The 18,212-nt window shown below is 42.2% G+C and overlaps 1 protein-coding gene and 1 long non-coding RNA gene across 2 annotated transcripts; one reads left to right on the forward strand and one right to left on the reverse strand.

Moving 5' to 3' along the window:
• Positions 1-240: 240 nt before the first annotated feature.
• LOC129150718 (uncharacterized) lies at positions 241-2,982 on the reverse strand. The gene is made up of 3 exons (XR_008557451.1): positions 2,744-2,982; positions 733-792; positions 241-578 (listed from the first exon to the last, which is right to left on the reverse strand). It is a non-coding gene; the product is annotated as an uncharacterized LOC129150718 (long non-coding RNA).
• A 3,509-nt stretch (positions 2,983-6,491) lies between these two features.
• On the forward strand, positions 6,492-16,269 carry SLC19A3 (solute carrier family 19 member 3). The gene is made up of 5 exons (XM_028150833.2): positions 6,492-6,643; positions 8,706-9,534; positions 11,182-11,374; positions 14,610-14,751; positions 15,875-16,269. Exons 1-5 carry the CDS (start codon positions 6,494-6,496, stop codon positions 16,067-16,069), a joined length of 1,509 nt encoding a protein of 502 aa, XP_028006634.2. The 5' UTR covers positions 6,492-6,493; the 3' UTR covers positions 16,070-16,269.
• The last annotated feature ends 1,943 nt before the right edge of the window (positions 16,270-18,212 follow it).

An 18,212-nucleotide genomic window follows, 5' to 3' on the forward strand; every position in this document is an offset into this window, starting at 1 on the left:
CGGTGGTGGCTGTGGCTGTGGTGGCTGTGGTGGCTGTGGCTGTGGTGGTGGCTGTGGTGGCTGTGGTGGTGGTGGCTGTGGTGGCTGCACCACCTGCAGATGCTACCGGGTCGGCTGCTGCTCCAGCTGCTGCCCCTGCTGCCGTGGCTGCTGCGGGGGCTGCTGCAGCGTCCCCGTGGTCTGCTGCTGCCGCCGCTCCTGTGGCTGTGGCTCCTGTGGCTGTGGCTCCTGTGGCTGTGGCTGTGGCTGTGGGAAGGGCTGCTGTCAGCAGAAGTGCTGCCAGAGTAAGTGCTGCTGCCAGAAGCAATGCTGCTGCTAGCAGTAGCCTCTTCCTCTAGGGTAAGTTTCCTGGGGCTTTGCTCACGGAATTTGGTAAGACTTTCCTCCTCCCCGCCACCTGCTTCCTCCAGTCCTGTGTACTCCGTGCTTTGGAATTGCCCATTCTGTCCCCTGCACTCTGAAGGTACAGGGCTGGCTGTTTCCCTTCAGCCTGGCATCATGATGGCATCCATTTCTTCTCCCAGTATCTTCCAGAACTTAGCATCAAGGAGTATTTATTCTCTGTCCTCTTCGGAATCCTGTCTCCATTTGGAAAAAAAAGATCAAATACCACCATATATTATCAACATTAGGTGTTGGGAACCCAGACACCCACATCAAAAACCTATTTGTGAGTTTAACAAAATAAAGTCTTGATAGCTAATATTTTATTTTACTGAAAATTTTACTTACGATGAACTTTTTTGTTCTTTTGTATTGTATACCCACTAACTTTTTCCCATTTGTATGTCTCTAAAAAAAAAAAAAGGAACTCTTTGTTAATAAAAACAAAACAAAATACTTTTTTATTCCAATGTGTCTCTGTTCTATAAGATGTATACCCTCCAATGAGTGAGAACAATAGAACAAAAGATGAAGGGTGATATTTAAAGACCTGGGATAGGTTTCAGCTAATGAGTGATTGGCCCTACGCTGTCTTATACTGGGTTTTACAAAAAAAGGTAGACATTTGATCTTCAAAGTCATTGAGGGAAATTCCTGTGCTCTAGACACTTTCATGACGTCTATGTCTGCAACCGAATTCTGGTTGTAAGAAGTGCTGACAGCCCTAGCTTGACTCCAGCATTCCATGAAGTGGTTTACTTATTCACTCAGCAAACAGGTGAGTGTTACATTAGGCCAGGTACTCAGCCAAGCACTAGAAATCTAAGGATAAACGGGCCTTTGCTTCAAAGGCTTGACCTCTGAGAGGGAGGCCATTACAATACAGCTTCCCGTGTCAGATTGTTTTTGTCTGGTCAACTTGACCCACTCCTGCATCAAGGATTTTTGTACATCGTTGCAATCACATTATTAAGCACCAACATAAGAGGCTCTGAATCCATTTTCTGGGTAAATTGATCAAGTGGAAAGTGTACACTTTCCACAGGGCTTTTCGTTTGGCCTCCCAGCAGCATTTGACACATCCGACCGACCACTCCCTTCTCCACCCCAACCCATTTCCTTCCTCCTTCCTCATAAGTCCCTCATCTCCCTTTGCCCCTCACTGCTACTCCTCTCCAGCCTCATCTGTAGCTTCTTTCCCGGGACTGACGCCCCAAGGCTCAGACCCTAGCCCTCTTCTCCATCATTCTACATCCTCATCTGATCCCTCTCTTTTTTTTTTCCTTTTCCATAGCACTTAACACTTTCTAACATGCCATAAAATCCATGAATTTATCATGTTTACTCTGCCTCACCGCATGTCCAACTGTAAAATACATTATACAAAGCAAAGATTTCTAGCTCTCTTGTTCACTGATGTATCTCAAGGACCTAGAGCAGCATCTGGCACTTAGTACAGTACTCAATAAATAGGGTATTAGTGAATAGATTATTTTAAAACTCTTAATTATAGAAAATGCCAAGCATACACAAAAGTGGAGAATAGTACAATAAATTCCTGAGAATCGGCACCCAAGCCAACAATTATCAACACATGGCTCATCTCTGGTCATCTGTGATCCCACCACTGGATCACATGGAACCAAATTTAGACCCCATGTCAACTCATCAGCAAATATGTTGACTTTCCTATGAATTGATGAATTCCTCATCATCGTTCTTTGGTTTAGACTGTCCAGGAGATAGCAAAGAAACACAGAAGTAACTTCTCAAGGTCCAAATGAGGTCCTTTCTTGGGGAGCGGTGTGGAGGAAATCATGACACCCTCAGCCTTCAAAAAAAATGTCACAGTGTTCTTTGGGAGGGCCCAGGAATTCACAAGGGCATCTGTCCCACTGTGAACAGGGTATTCCCACTCCTGAAGTGCATCATGGTACTTTACAGGCAGATTTCCGAAAATCATAGGAGGGTGAGAATAGAAAATCCAAACCAATAGGACAGGGACCAAGACACCTGGAGGAATTTTAATTGATTTCATTCCCACTAGCAGCCCTTAGAAACCAAGCAGCGTTTATCTTGGGGGAGGGTTTTTCATTTCCACCAACAGCTCAACAATTTTTTTAATTCCATTTTAACCAATGAGAACCTTATAATGCTTTTTTTAACCCCTCTTGATTTTAAAAAAAAGAAGTATTTAATATATGAACTATTTGTACTAGCAATTTCTCAAAGTGCTAGGAAACCACCCCCACCCCACCATCTTAATAAAATAATACCTAGTGATTACAAACATTGGCACCGGGTTCAGGAGGCCCCAATAACAACAACAAATCCAGGCTTCTCTACTTACTAACCTTACCTCTTTCTGCCTCCGTTTCTTCATGTGCAGAATGGGGATCAAAGCTGTGTTTCTCTCAAAAACTTTTGAGGGAAATAAATGGACATATAGGAACTGACATATATAAACAGATCGACATTGCATTCAGTTCATCCTGCTTTCTTAGGCTGGTATTGGTATCAGTGTATTACTTTAAGTCCTTCCTTCCTTTAAGGTCTGGAGTTGGTGTCTGCCCTTAGAGGGCGGATTCCCGCCTCCAGTTAAACGCTCTGGGCGCCTGTAACTGGCAGGTACAAAACGTTGGGCGGGGTCTCGGGCTGGGTCCTGCCCCCACCCCGGCCTCCAGCGCGTGCCTTCCCGCGCGGGGATGGCTGAAGGTCGTGGTCCCCCGGGGCTGGTTATCCCAGGATGTGAGCGATTTGAAGAGCACAAACGCCCTTCCGTAGGTAAGAGAGGCCCCGGGAGGCGAATTAATGGGAGAAATGCATGATCGCTGGGCCACGGCACTCCCCGCTCCCCAGTTTCGGGCGCGCAGTGGCGGCGGGTAGGGACCGGTCTGGGCGCGCTCGCGAGCCTCCGGGAGCTCCCCTCCAGCGCCGGCGCGCATCGCCCCAGTAGGTGCGCTAGACTCTCACCGTCCGCCATCTGGAAAGGCAGGTTCATGACCGCCAGGATTCTGGTGACGAGCCCGCATCCCCGGCACAGAAGAGAGGCCTTAGCACAGAACTGCGAATCCCCATCTAAAACTCGCGAAAAGGTCCCGAGTGCGGAAAGAAAGGGCGCTTTGAAGTGTAGAGACCCGGGCTCCGTGGAGAGCTCCTCTCATTGAAACTGAGAGAAAGGTCATCTCATTGGGTGTAGAGCAAGTCGGTGCTGCTGCTGTTCGGATGCAAAAAGTTTGGGCTTGTCCGGTGCTTACAGGACGGAAAGGGTGAAAGAAACAACCTTCTAAAAACACTCCTGGGTGTATCGGAGCACATTAGTGTCTCCTAAAGACGGGAGGTGTGTTTTCAACAAGGTATATATTTTAAATAGAGCAAAAACACGACTCAATTCCAATATGTCTTTCCTCAAACTGTCTTAAGAGTAGCAGAAATGGACAAAAACACGAATTTTGTTCGGGCATTGCTGGTTATAGACCAGCAATAGTGACTTAAGGTTGGGGGATGGTAAATGCAATTCAAGCATTAAAAAATAAATGTATCTGGCCTGTTGTCCCTTAGCAGTTTAGGTGAAATTGTGAACTGTGAATTATTTACCTTTATGAAGTTACTGTCTGAACTCTGAGTGCCGGGCTGTTTTCTTTCTGGTTGAATTTGCCATGTGAGGGAGGTGAGAAGGCGGCTGTACTGATCGCGTAATGTGTGCCAAGAACCAGACGGAGCAGTCCCCGAGACAACCTTGTGAGATGGGTGTCATTATCCACCTTTTCAGAAGGGGCTTGGAGAGGTTAAGTACCTGTCACAAACAGGGGTGGGGCAAGAGGAACATGAACTTGAGACTCCAAAGTCACGCTCTTCCCAGGGGGCCACATTGTCCATGGAAAACCCAAGCCTGGAGGGGAAAAACCAAGCCCAAATCTGGGGAGGTCTGCAGTGAGATGTCAACATATTAAAACTAATTTGGGGATTTAACAATGATTAGCAAATCATTTAGATTCGGAGGAACAAATTGGAGGTTATTTGGGTAGGCTGAGGTATGGTGAATGGTAACGGGCATTGAAAGAAAATTCTGGAAATGATTAAAGTCAGGAGTCTCAAACAGATATAAAAATGAACACAAGCAGGGTAGAGGGGGTCGTTGGTGGGAAGAGAAGAACATCTGTAATACTTTGAACAATAAAGATAACTTTTTTTTTTTTCGCCGAAACCGGTTTGGCTCAGTGGATAGAGCGTCGGCCTGCGGACTGAAGGGTCCCAGGTTCGATTCCGGTCAAGGGCATGTACATTGGTTGCGGGCACATCCCTGGTGGGGGGTGTGCAGGAGGCAACTGGTCGATGTTTCTAGCTCTCTGTCCCTCTCCTTTCCTCCCTGTAAAAAAATCAATAAAATATATTTAAAAAAAAAATAAAGATAACTTTTTTTTTTAAAATGAGCATGTATTAAAGGTTTTATTAACTCATTAGTCAGGAAGCTGGTAAGGATATTCCAACCAGATCAAAGAAGAATCCAAAGAATGGGTAGATGTATAGATCAGGAATACGGAAATGCAGGCAAAACTGGTTTTCCAGGTGGGAGAGGGGAAGAGGGTTGTTGCTTCCTTGGATATAACTCATTTGCATGGCCACAGACAAGAATGATGTCACATTGTTATCAGCTAATGCAATTAACACAGTTGTAAAAGAGCTCAAACAATGCATAGTTTTTCCGTGAAGGACAAATTTGTTCTCACCCCTCCACATGCACTTGACCAGTTACCACAGCACATTTCAGTGGTACATGTGGTGAGGTGACTTTCTATCTAGGTTGTCCACTGGTTCTGTGGTTTTGCTAGAAATATTCCCCCTGGCTCACCTGAGACTCGAGTGATGAAACCATAGACATAAGAAAATAAACCATCTGGGAGGGGTGACTAATTCACCAGCAAATGTTTCATGAAAGTCAAAAAGAATGATGGCATATATAATAAAATGGAATCAGAAGCGTGTACATCAAGCATGTCAAACTCAAAGGGTAACACTGGCCAAATAAGGGAGGCATGCAGCCCACGGGCAGCGAGTTTGACATGGTTGGTGTACATATTTTGAAGATCACTTGAATCTATTCTTTCAATGGTTTTGGACAGGGAATTTCTATCTTTTTCATCTCATGGCACACATAAACTAATTTCTAAAATCTGCGGCACACCAAAAATATATATTTTTGCCAATCTGACAAAAAAAGATAGGTATAATTTGGATTCATTTACACTGGATGGCTATTGTTGTGTTGGCTATTGTCATTTTTTTTTTTTTATTCGACAATCTAAAGGAAAAGAGGTCAGTGCCCCTGGCTAAATAGTGAGGTATTATATGTTTTAAGAATTCTTGCAGTTGGCCTGAGTGGCTTGTAGGTTAAGCATCGATCAATGTACCAAAGGGTTGCTGGTTCAATTCCCAGTCAGGGCACATGCCTGGGTTTCCGGTTTGTTCTCTGTTGGGATTCATGTGTAAATATGTGCCATACAGCGTGTTAAAGATTTCAGAGTCTAATAGAAGGCTTCATCAACTCAATCTATGTTCTTTTGGGTTTGACCTGACCTAGAAGTATGTTGCCATGAGATGATAAAGGTTGAATTCCTTGGTCAAAACCATTGAAAGAGTAGATACAAGTGATCTTCAAAATATGTTCATGCTTCTGGTTCCATTTTATCATATATGCCATCATTCTTTTTTACTTTCATGAAACATTTCCTGATGAATTAATCATTCCCTCCCAGACAGTTTATTCTCTGTATGTCTGTGGTTACATGTGTTTTACTTACTTTCAAACATTCATTGGCCCATCGTTTACCATTTATTAGTGGCTACTCATTACCATGTGTGTGATGAAGAACAGTGAAGTGTGACTCTACCCCAGCAACAATGAAAAAGAAGTTCATTGGCAACAGAGGGTTTAACTGGTTAACCTACGGAATATTCGAGAGCAGTTATTCATCACACCTCTCCATTTCAGCTACAGATGGATGAAACTGCCCTAAAACATTTGGAGATAATCAGTTTTTCATTATTCCCAAGAAGCCAAAAAGAGTAAACATCAATTAACGTTGGCTCTGTTTCCATTTCATCAGCCATGGACTGTTTCCAAACTTCACCGAGCCATTCCTGGATTTATCCCACGGTCATCCTCTGCTTATTTGGGTTTTTCTCCATGATGAGACCCTCGGAACCCTTCCTTATCCCATACTTATCTGGACCAGACAAAAACCTGACCAGCACAGAGGTAAGTTAATATCAATATGTGTGCTAATGTGGTTCACTTTTACCAGACTTGAATAAGATTAATGCACTGACTTCAGTGAATCTCGTTTTCATGGTATTTGTATTTAATAGATCTGTTCAAACTACGCTTTCCTCCTCACACTTGCAAAAATGGGAAACCAAAATACATTACAGGTTGTGATAAATATTTTAACTTTCGTAGAGTTCTAACATTGGTCTTACTGCATGGGAACCTTTCAGGTCTCCATTGATTCCATGACACTAATCTACATATATAAAAGCCTAATATGCTAAGTGTCCAACGGACCGGTTGACTGACTTGGTCACTATGATGTGCACTGACTACCAGGGGTCAGATGCTCCGACAGGTAGGTTAGCTTGCTGCTGGGGTCCGACCAATCAGGACTGGGCGAGATGGGACCAGACACGCCCTGGAGCCCTCCCACGGTCCCTCCCTGGCCACTGGCCCCAATCGGGACTGGGCGAGATGGCCATGATCAGCCCCACTCGCCAGCCAGGCAAAGGGACCCTACCCATGCACGAATTTCGTGCACCGGGCCTCTAGTCCCAAAATGAGGTTGCTGCCAGGCACTAGAACTAGTCCTAGTAAACTTCCAGGATGATGATGTGTAAGCAAACTCTGATAAAGAATTGTTGCATCTCTTTAGGACACTTACTCAGTTTTGAAAAACTATCTACCAGCATTATCTTCCCCAGAAGGCCAAATTCTCTTACTTAAAAGATCCACCTTCCCCCCCCCCCCGCCCCCCCCAAGAAGTGCAACAGGAAATGCCGTGGCTCAACTGGAGAATTACTCTGGGCTAGTTTTATAATCTCCAGCCAGAGTTATGAAAACACCGAAGAGGGTGTGGCTTCCCTGGGAAGACTAATTGATGCTGGTTTCCTTGGTGATGAGGTGGCAAGGACAGAGAGGTGAACTTGTGTATGGTATAAAATCACTTAGAGATAATTGTGCTTCAAAGATTGCCAAATGGAAGTATGTCATGGTTAAGGCAAAACAAATGACAGATACAAGTTCAGAATCAGCGAGTGAATCCCAAGGGTCTGCTTCTTTGACCATGATGGACCAGTTAATGTATCCATCCTAAGGCACAGCTCAGTGACACTAGCCATTCAAACCACTGAACTTTCCCTCATTGTTGGCATTTAAACCCACTAAAGTTGCTGTAGAAAGCAGAAGGGATAGATCAAAGGCTGGTATGGTGTACCCATCATGACCCCCAAATCAACAGCTCCTTCAGTACTTTCTCCCTATGAATGAACCTTGAAGTCCCGTGCATTGCGTTTTTTACTAACTCCATGATTTAATCCATCTTAAACAGAGGCCAGAATTGAGACAAACCAGTAGAATTGGGGGAAAAAGAGGGTTAGGGAGCCCAGAAAATTTGACCAGGAAGGATATTAAGTGCATTTCTTTTTCCCACTCCATAATTCTATACCATTATTTACTCTTTGATCTTTGTGTATATATTTATCCAGACTTTGGAAGGGCTGACATTTTTGACATAGGGATGGGTCAAATAAAGATAAAGGTTGTTGGGTTCTTTCAGCATTGTAGCCTCTTTATCTAATATTAATCTTTAAACAGGAAGGGAATGGTATTTTTATTGAATTTATTGGGGTGACATTGGTTAATAAAATTATAAGATTTCAGGTGTACAATTCATGGTAACGGCATTTTTTTAAGAGCCCGAAAAAAAAACTAGAAGTATCTGTTGAGCAATTTTTAACTGATTTACTCAAATGCACATACATCTACTAGTAAACATAATATAGTTCAGATGGTACATATTCTCTTACTGAGATGCACAGAAGTATACGATTTTTTTTGGCGGGTGCAAGGGGACCTCTCTGTTTCCCTAGTGGCTTTCTTGAAAATCCGCTTTCCATTCTTTTTCATAATACGAAGAATATCCTATCCAATTGGATACAAAATTGGACATTGTGCACGCGACATACCTTAGTATGCACATGGCTAAGAAAGGTGTTCTTTTCATCTCCTGGTGCTACATGGTCACACTATCCATTTGTCAACCTCGCAGATAACCAATGAGATCCTTCCCGTGTGGACATACTCTTACCTGCTGCTGCTGCTGCCCGTTTTCATCCTCACCGATTACGTCCGCTACAAGCCGGTCATCGTCCTCCAAGGGATTAGCTTAATCGCTACGTACCTGCTGCTCTTGTTTGGCCAAGGAGTGAAAGCCATGCAGGTTGTGGAGTTCTTCTATGGGATAGTCACTGCCACCGAGGTGGCCTACTTTGCCTACATATACAGCGTGGTCAGCCCAGAGCACTACCAGAAAGTGAGCGGCTACTGCAGGGGCGTCACGCTGGTGGCCTACACGGCCGCCTCGGTGCTGGCCCAACTCTTGGTGTCGCTGGCCAAAATATCCTACTTTTACCTCAACGTCATATGCTTGGTCTCTGTCTCTGTGGCTTTCCTTTTCTCACTTTTTCTCCCAATGCCCAAGAAAAGCATGTTCTTTCATGCAAAGCCCAGCAGAGTAGCACACATACCATTAAGCACGAATCCAGTGTTAGATGAACCACGGGAAGGGGCAACACCTGGCTGCGATCAGGAGAAACCCACTTCAGAAACAGCCACCACCTCGGGAAACCTGGGTGCCGGCCAGCTCAGCAGCCCCAAGCCAGAAAATGTCGCGCGGAGAGTTTTTGTGCAGTGGTTCCAAGACCTGAAGGAGTGCTACTCCTCCAAGCGTCTTTTATACTGGTCCCTATGGTGGGCTCTCTCCACAGCGGGCTTCAACCAGGTCTTGAACTACGTTCAAATCCTGTGGGACTATAAGGCACCGTCCCAAAATTCTTCCATCTATAACGGGGCAGTAGAAGCTATCGCAACCTTTGGAGGTAAGTATACCTTGATTGGTTTTCCTTTGACGGGCTACCCTCATTAAGTTCATTTTTCCAGTTGCTAAACTTCTCCGTGGTGGTAAACTAGCTCTGTTTAGAGGGCATGTTAATCTCTGTTAGGATGGAAGACACTGGGAAGAGAAAAGAGCATGGCACTTCTCTGTTATGTGTTATAACAAGGAACTCAGGAACTCAGGATTGAGCACCAAACTCGAGCCAAATTCCTAAGATTTCACCTCACCATCAGGAAAAGTGCTAATAATGCCCCCTGTTCTTCTAGAATTGTTTTCAGTGTCAAAAGGCAAATACACAGCTTGAAGCTCAGTAGGAGTTTTATTATTTTAGAAAATGAGTTTAACGAAACGATCACTGGAAGAGTTTTGGTTAATAAAGAAGTTGGTTTAGCTAGCGCCCAAATTTAGAAGTTCTACGCTGTACACCAAAAATGTTCACAAGTTCCTTCTGAGATTTAAATGAGGAGGGGAAGATACGTGAGCGTCAGGATTCTAATATCAGAGGGAAATCTGCCTTTGAGCTTTGCTCTACAATAAATATTTATGTCCTGGTAAGTGGAAACTTAAATGCCACATGAGACTTTGAAGATATTGTCCAGGAAGTAGGAGATTTCCACACCCTCATTTACAAAAAGGTTCAGAAAATTCATGCAGCATTTGTTTATTATTGTCTCCCCTTTGGGAGACTTCAGTTTAACTGCCGGAAACCAGCACCAAGCCGAATGCTCCACTGAAATGATTTCTCCCGTAGCCAAGTTCTGGGGGGAAGAACAGGTATTTTTTCCTTTGCAACCATAGTCTTTACTAGAACAAACGTGAAAAGGTTAATTAATCAAATGTCAGTAATCTGAAGCATAAATATCTTTCATTTTGCTAAAAAGAACTATAATTACTAACCCTAATTATAGTCAATTATTCAACCTCTTAATATGAACCAATATAGATTTGCTCACCCAAAATCTCAACTAAATTAGGCCAGATCTGAAGATGTTAAGATGGGACTAGAATTAAGATTAAGAATAATAAAGATTAATATTATTAATTATAAGTAGTAATTATAATATATAATCATTATATAAATAAAATGTAACATAAATATGTAAATAATGTGTAAATGTAATAAAATATAAATATTAATAATATAGCCTAAAATTTACTACCCAGTGCAATACATCTGTTACCCATCTTTGAAAAAAACTTACTATAAAAATGATAAAGAAAGGCAAATACGGATGGGCCAGGTGTACCCCAGAGCAATGGTTTCATCCTCTTCTATTCCTGCTCTGTCGTGTTATGTTGAATAACTGGGTTTATGTCTCACTTCTCCCCACCCGGCTGTGGTTAGGAGCTTGGCCCTTCCACCTAGTACAGTGTTTGGCATGTAGATGATGCTAATTAAAAGTGTGGCAACTAAACGATTGAAAAAATAGGAAGTAAGAGAGAAGCCAAAGAAAAATGTGGTTGAGAAAAGGATAAGTCCACATTTAGGTGGATTGCACTATTTTCACAAATTTTGAAAGCAATATATTCATCTTTTAGAATTACCTGAGACCTGAGCTTTTCAGAGACCGTGCTGACATTCCACGTGCAAAGGCAACATGTTTGATCTTTCCTAATGCTTCCTTGCCAGGGGCCGTGGCTGCCTTTGCCGCGGGTTACGTGAAAGTCAACTGGGACCTTCTGGGAGAGTTGGCCCTGGCCTTCTTCTCCGTGGTCAATGCCAGCTCCCTGCTTCTCATGCACTACACAACTGACATCTGGGCATGCTATGCTGGCTATTTGATGTTCAAGTCCAGCTATATGCTCCTTATAACCATAGCAGTGTGAGTATTACCAACCATTTCTGGCCACTCCTAAAACTAAACCATGTTCTCTCTCTTATAGTCTTACAGGACCTTGGAGAACTTCAGAAGGATTTTAATCAATTGCAATATTAAATGTTGAGTACTTCATATTATATTAGACATAACTAAGTCATCTTTTTATGTAACTATTTGCTGTCTGAATATTACTAAGAGTAGTCATCAAGAAAAGAAATTCCTAACTGGGCAAGTCTTGGTGGGTAGTCACATCCCAGGCACATAACGATTTTAGTAAAAGGTTTATTTTTGCCTTAAGTAAGCCCTCTCCATTGTTTCTGTGCATCTAGTTAACACACCTTTGAAATAAGCCATAACCACCCTCAAGAAAGCATATAATCTTGTTAACTGTCCTGTAGTCCAATCTCCGCCTTGCTGTCTCCCACCTGCAAGTAATCTTCCTTAGTCTCCTCCTTACTTTCAAATGCATGAAAGAAACTACAAAAAACTTACTCTCCAGAGCATTTGAGATCTTGCTCCCAGGCACATGTCATCTGTTTTGTTCAAATAAACTCATAAAAGTTCTTAAAAAAAAAAAATCTGTAGATTCATAAACCAAGAGCAATGACACATTGTCAGGTTGTGATTTTTTATTTCAAGCAATTTTCTATAACAAGGTATGATGAAACTTGATTTTGAATAATTCCATTTAGGTTTCAGCCCTTATTTCACTTGGTTGTTGGCATAATACCAAGTGTATATTTGAAACAAAATATTCTCAGCATGTTATAAAAAGTTGTATACTAAAAAATGTAGATGCAAAGATTATAAGAAATAAATTCCAAAGATTATTTTTTTTTTTTTATTTTATTTTTTCCATCACCATTTATACCCCCTCCCACAACCCCCCCCCCAACAATCACCACACTGTTGTTCATGTCCATGAGTTCTCTCTTTTTCTTTTTTGCTCAATCCTTCCACCCCCACTAATACCCTGAGATTGTTATTTTTAATTGAAAACATTTAGTTCCACATATAAGTACAAAGAGAGCTGACTATCAGGAAATGTGTTTTAGCAGTAACCAAAAAGATAAACATTTAAATTTAAAATCACATGAAAAAGATAGAAACAAAAGCTTTATCCAGTTTTGTTTTTTAATTTGTGAAAAATGTTTGATAAGCAATTGACAAAACACAGAAATATAAACACCCTAGGAAAAGATAAGGAAACAAACGAAAAAGATAGCAAGTTTTGTGTTTGTTTTTTTTTTCACTGAAATGAGTCAATTTAATGAATCAAACTCATGTGTCTTGAGTTTCTTTTTTTAATGTTAGCATTTTGTTAAGGTAGGATTATATTATTTCTTTTTGTTGTAAGCATATTCAAAACAAAAAACCTTTACCTGCATTCCAGTATATTTACCTAAATAACATGCATTTTCCAGTCTTTCATAAGTGTTTTGTTTTAAAACCTATATACTTATTACAAATTAATTACAGATTCAATTGAACAACCAGTTATGGGCTTGATCTTCCAGAGAATAATTCTCCCCAAACTTTGAAACTGTAAATACAGACAATTGACATTATAATGAGTAATCTTCCAAAAAAATTTCCTCAGATTGGGTGTTGCTTGTATTTTTATAAAAATTCACTATAAAACAGTATCTAAAATCAAATTGCATCCAATATTCTGAAGTTATGAGAACTTGGAACGTTTAGGCTTAATTTCTGGAAGTATTAAATCGGTTAGGAGGAATTTTGCCATTTTTTCTTTATTTTAATTAAGCCTTTAACAATATTTTTGAACTCCCTTTCTTTGCTCTTCCTGTTTGTCTATACTTGGGGAGATTTAGATAAGGAGTGCTATTAACAAGAAATAAGCCAGTCAGAGAAAGACAAATACCGTATGATTTCACTTATGTGTGGAATGTAATGAACAAAAGAAACAAACACAATAGAAACAGACTCAGAGACACAGAGAACAGACTGACAGCTTTTTGGGGGGCTGGGTGAAAAAGATGAAGGCATTAAGCAATACAAATTGGTAATTGCATAACAGCCACAGAGATGCAGATTGCAATGTGGGGAATCTAATCTAATAATAGACAAATATGCAAATTGACCGCACCTTCGCTACACCTAAGCCACGCCCACCAGACAAGCCACGCCCACCAACCAATCAGGACGAGTATGCAAATTGCCCCAACAAAGATGGTGGCTAATTTGCATATCAAGACAGTGTCGAAAGAAGCCAAGAGCTGCAAAGGGGAGTAAAGCTTCGAAGAAGCAAGCAAGCCAGGGGGGCGGGGGGAGGAGAAGGGAGGAGTGAAGTCAGGGCCATGGGCGAAGGGAAACGAAGGCGGGCTGGAGGAGAAGGCGAGGCGGGCGGCAAGGGCGGGGCGGAGGCGGGCGACAATGGCGGAGCAAAGGGAAACGCGGGCGGGCTGGAGGAGAAGGTGAGGCGGGTGATAAAGGCGGAGCGGAGGTGGGGCCGGGGACGAAGGGAAACGCGGGCGGGCCGGAGGAGAAGGCGAGGCGGGCGGCAAGGGAGGAACAGAGGCGGGGTAGAGTGCAGCAGGAAATCCCATTGCAGGAATTTTCCTGCAACGGGAAAGCTAGTATAGTCAATAATGTCGAGATAACTGGGTATGGGCCAAGTGGGTAATTGGGGCAGTGGGGGGACCACTCTGTAGAGTACGTGGTGTGGAATGATATTGAATGTAAACTGTGGTTGAAAAATAAAATAAAATAAAATAAAATAAATAAAATAAAATAAAATAAAATAAAATAAAATAAAATAAAATAATAAAATAAAATAAAATAAAATAAATATAATAATAAAAATAAAATAAAATAAATGTTTTCAATCCGGAATAAAAGACACTGCTTTCTCTCTCTCTCTCTCTTTTTTTTTTCTTTCAATTACAGTTGACATACAATATTATGTCAGTTTCAGGTGTTACAACATAGTGACTAGATATTTGTATGCCTTATGAAGTGATCACCTGATAAGTCTAGTACTCACCTGATACCATACATAGTTATTACAGTATTATAGACTAAATTTCCTCTGCTTTACATTCCTGTGACTGTTTTTATAACTGGCAATTTGTATATCTCAGTCCCTTTCCCCTTTTCACCTGTCTCTTCAACCCCCATCCCACCTAGCAGACTGCTTTCTCTTTTGTTTTTGTCTTTTAAAGCTAAGAATCCCATGTACGCTCTTGTTAAAAACCTATCCCGTGTCTAATGATAGATTTCAGATTGCAGTTAATCTGAGCATGGAGCGATATGCCCTGGTGTTTGGAATCAACACCTTCCTGGCCCTGGTGGTTCAGACCATCGTCACCGTGGTCGTAGTAGATCAGAGAGGGCTTAACCTGCCCATCAGCGTTCAGGTAAGCTGCAGCACTTCTGTTTAGAGTTGGTGGGAATGTAGAATAACTAGATCATCTCTAAGGATTTTACAACTTTACCACTGCAATACTTAATTTACTCAAATTCCTTGGCTAGGCAAATCCTATATAATAAAAGGCTAATATGCAAATCACCAAATAGCAAAACGACCAGTTGCTATGATGCACACTGACCACCAGGGGCAAACACTCAACACAGGAGCTGGGCTCATGGCTGGCGAGTGCAGTGGCAGTGGTGGGAGACTCTCCTGCCTCCACGACAGCGCTAAGGATGTCCGACTGCCAGCTTAGGCCCGCTCCCAAGGAGGAGTGGGCCTAAGCCATCAGTCGGACATCCCCCGAGGGCTCCCTGACTGCAAGAGGGCACAGGATGGGCTGAGGGACACCCCCTGAGTGCACGAATTTTGTGCACCAGGCCTCTAGTTTTAAAATAAGAAACTTCCTAATTAACAGTATAACACACTAAGTAGTTTTGAGCAATAATCACACTAGGTCAGCATTTACTCTTGGCTCTAAAACATCATCAGGCAACATGTCATTGTGTCCCCATATGTCTCCTCTCTCTCCTACCATCTAGTTTCAAGGTTCATTGGAATTCAACTAGGAGGGCCACCTGGGGCACACCTCTTCCCTGTTCCTGCTCCACTGAGGGACTGACAATTAGGCCAATCTCACATTTTACATTTAATCTAAAAAAAAAAGGGGGGGAGGAGGACATAAAGTAAATAAGAAGTAACCTCAATGTCCAAAATTTATTCTTGGAGACATTACATATAGCATTGGTCTACCCTCCAAACATAGACACACAGATCAGTGGGATTTAGTCTTTTTCCACCATTGGCAATATTAGCTAGAATTTATACCAAGCAACCCTGGCTCCAAAGCCCACACTTTTAGTTACTGTATTGCTTACACTTTCATACCGGGTTCTTCTACTAGTAAGATGGGAGAAGAAGAAAATATTGTGCAAAACTAAATATCCCATATTGAGATACTGGGTCTCGGGTACCCCATAATCCAAGCAAATCAATAGCATCACTATGAATAATCAATGACAGAGATGGTCAGCTTTCATGTGTGTCTAATTCTATTTGTTTTTCTACAGTTTGTAGTTTACGGGAGTTATTTTGCTGTCATTGCTGGAATTTTCCTTATTAGAAGCCTTTACATTATCTACTCAGCCAAATGCCAAAAGGACGTGCAGAGCTCTGCTACAAGTCTGAGCCACACCCAGAGGGACCACGAAACGCCACCAAGGGAACAAAGCCCTAATCTAATGTCAATCACTACAGGCTCTTAGCCAGGACTGTGCTGGTCACCGTCCCTGGGTGCCGTAAATGGACAGTCTTCACAAGTCTGGATGCCACTGGACCTTTTCAAAACCACAACAAAATCTCAGCTGTAGACCAGATATCTGTATGCCCAGCTGAACTGGATGCAGTTGACAGGGCCCATTAATAGCAATTAAACAACCCATGTTGGGACCCCGTCCCGCTCCCGCTCCCGCTCCCGTGAATAGCAGTGACTGAAAAAATCTGGCTTTGATCACTTGTAAATATATGCAAATGGCTTGTTTCCCTGCCGGTTGACCAGGACTGCTACTTGCTAAGCAGTGACTCACAATGAGGTCCCCAATGAGGTCCTGGAGTGGGTGTTCCTCATTTGTGAGCAGAAGAACTAACTGAACTGCCAGTTTCTTGCTTAGATATTTATCTTACCGAAACGGACTACACGTGGAACAGTTTTTGTCACATGAGCCATTTTCCCTCTTCTTCCACTAAGTGTATTTCTGTATAACACAGTTCTCTGAGAGAATTACAAGGTTTGGTCTCATTTCTAAGGACTCCACTTTAATCAATTCTGATAGCCTAGCATTAGGAGCAAGCTTCTATTTGATAATATCACCCTTTAATTTTTTTCATGTTAATTTTTTACTTTGTGCTCTCCTGAGCTTTGTTGTTGAAACTCTACCTCAAGACTAGCTTGACACTCCTGTGGGTCCACAGAATGGTATTCATGTCAATTCCTAGTGGTGCAAGGAGAACCGTGAGCTTTCTGCCTATCATGACCCCAGATAGATGTTTTAATGCTATGTCAGTGTAATGGCTGTTTAAAAGAGGAAACTTAAGTAGAATTCCCAGGGGGTTCTATAAGTATTCATAAATAAGAAAACACTGATGGGTGAAAGGAAACGCCTAATTTTTAAATGGCAGAGACTGTACTAAATAAAATAATGTGGCTTGGCCGGCATAACTCAGTGGTTGAGTGTCAACCTATGAACCAGAAGGTCACAGTTTGATTCTGTTGGGGCACATGCCCGGGTTGCGGGCTTGATTCCCCAGTGTGGGGCGTGCAGAAAGCAGACAATCAATGATTCTCTCTCATCATTGATGTTACTGTCTTCCTCTCCATTCCTCTCTGAAATCAATAAAAAATAAAAATAACGTGTACAGAAATTTTAAAGAGTCTTTCTAATTTCCTATTGAGTGCTGAAAATTGCCTGAGCTTGTCTTTCCTGTGAAATTTCAATAGAGGACACATTGAGCAGTAGAGGAACAAATAAAAAGATTAAACGAAGATGCCTGGACTGAAGCTGTAGTCGTTTTTTTTAGGAAGTTGGTCTGGATTTAGTGTGAAGCACAGCTCTCTAGCCCCGTGTGCTTGTGATTACACTGCCCTCTAGTGTCTGATCTCCAAAGAAAGTACTAAATCTAAAATTACTACAGATATCTCTCCTTTCCAACTTGTAGCCAAAGAGTTGACCAAGACTGCTATTTGCTAAGCAGTGACTCACAGTGAGGTCCCCAACCAGCACATTACCTGGGAATTAGTTAGAAGGGAAAATTCTCAGCCTCAACCCCTCCCCCACCAAGCACATGAGTAAAGGCTCGCTGAATGAGGAAAGTGGAGAAAGACCCAGCTACTGGTGTTAGGACTTCAACATATATTTTTTTTGGGGGGGGGGGGGCATATAATTCAAGCCTACAACTCTACTCTCTGCCTCCCCCCTCCAATTCATTCTTCCCACATTAAAAATACAGTCATCTCATTCCCAACATTTCCAAATGTTTTAACCATTGCAGCATCCACTCTAAGTTCAAAACCTCATCTAAATATCAATTCAAAGTCCCATATTTCATTATCTACCAGTAAATCAGTATGGGTGAAACTTAGGGTCTGGGATAAAATTCTCTGTCTGTGAACCTGTGGAACCAAAAAACAAATTGTTTGCTTACGAAATACAATATCATAAGGAATACATCCTCATTCCAAACAGGAGAAATTAGAAGGAAACAATGGGTATTAAGTCCCAAGCAAGTTTTAAAAACCAGCAGGTTGAGCGTCATTAGATTTCAAGTCCTGAGAACCATCGTCTGTGGCTTGATGTTCTCTCATCTGGCTCTGATGAGATGGCAGCCCCAACTTCTGGTTCCCAGGGGTCC

This window comes from Eptesicus fuscus, chromosome 11 (assembly GCF_027574615.1).
Source record: "Eptesicus fuscus isolate TK198812 chromosome 11, DD_ASM_mEF_20220401, whole genome shotgun sequence".
In the NCBI taxonomy this organism is placed as follows: domain Eukaryota; kingdom Metazoa; phylum Chordata; class Mammalia; order Chiroptera; family Vespertilionidae; genus Eptesicus; species Eptesicus fuscus.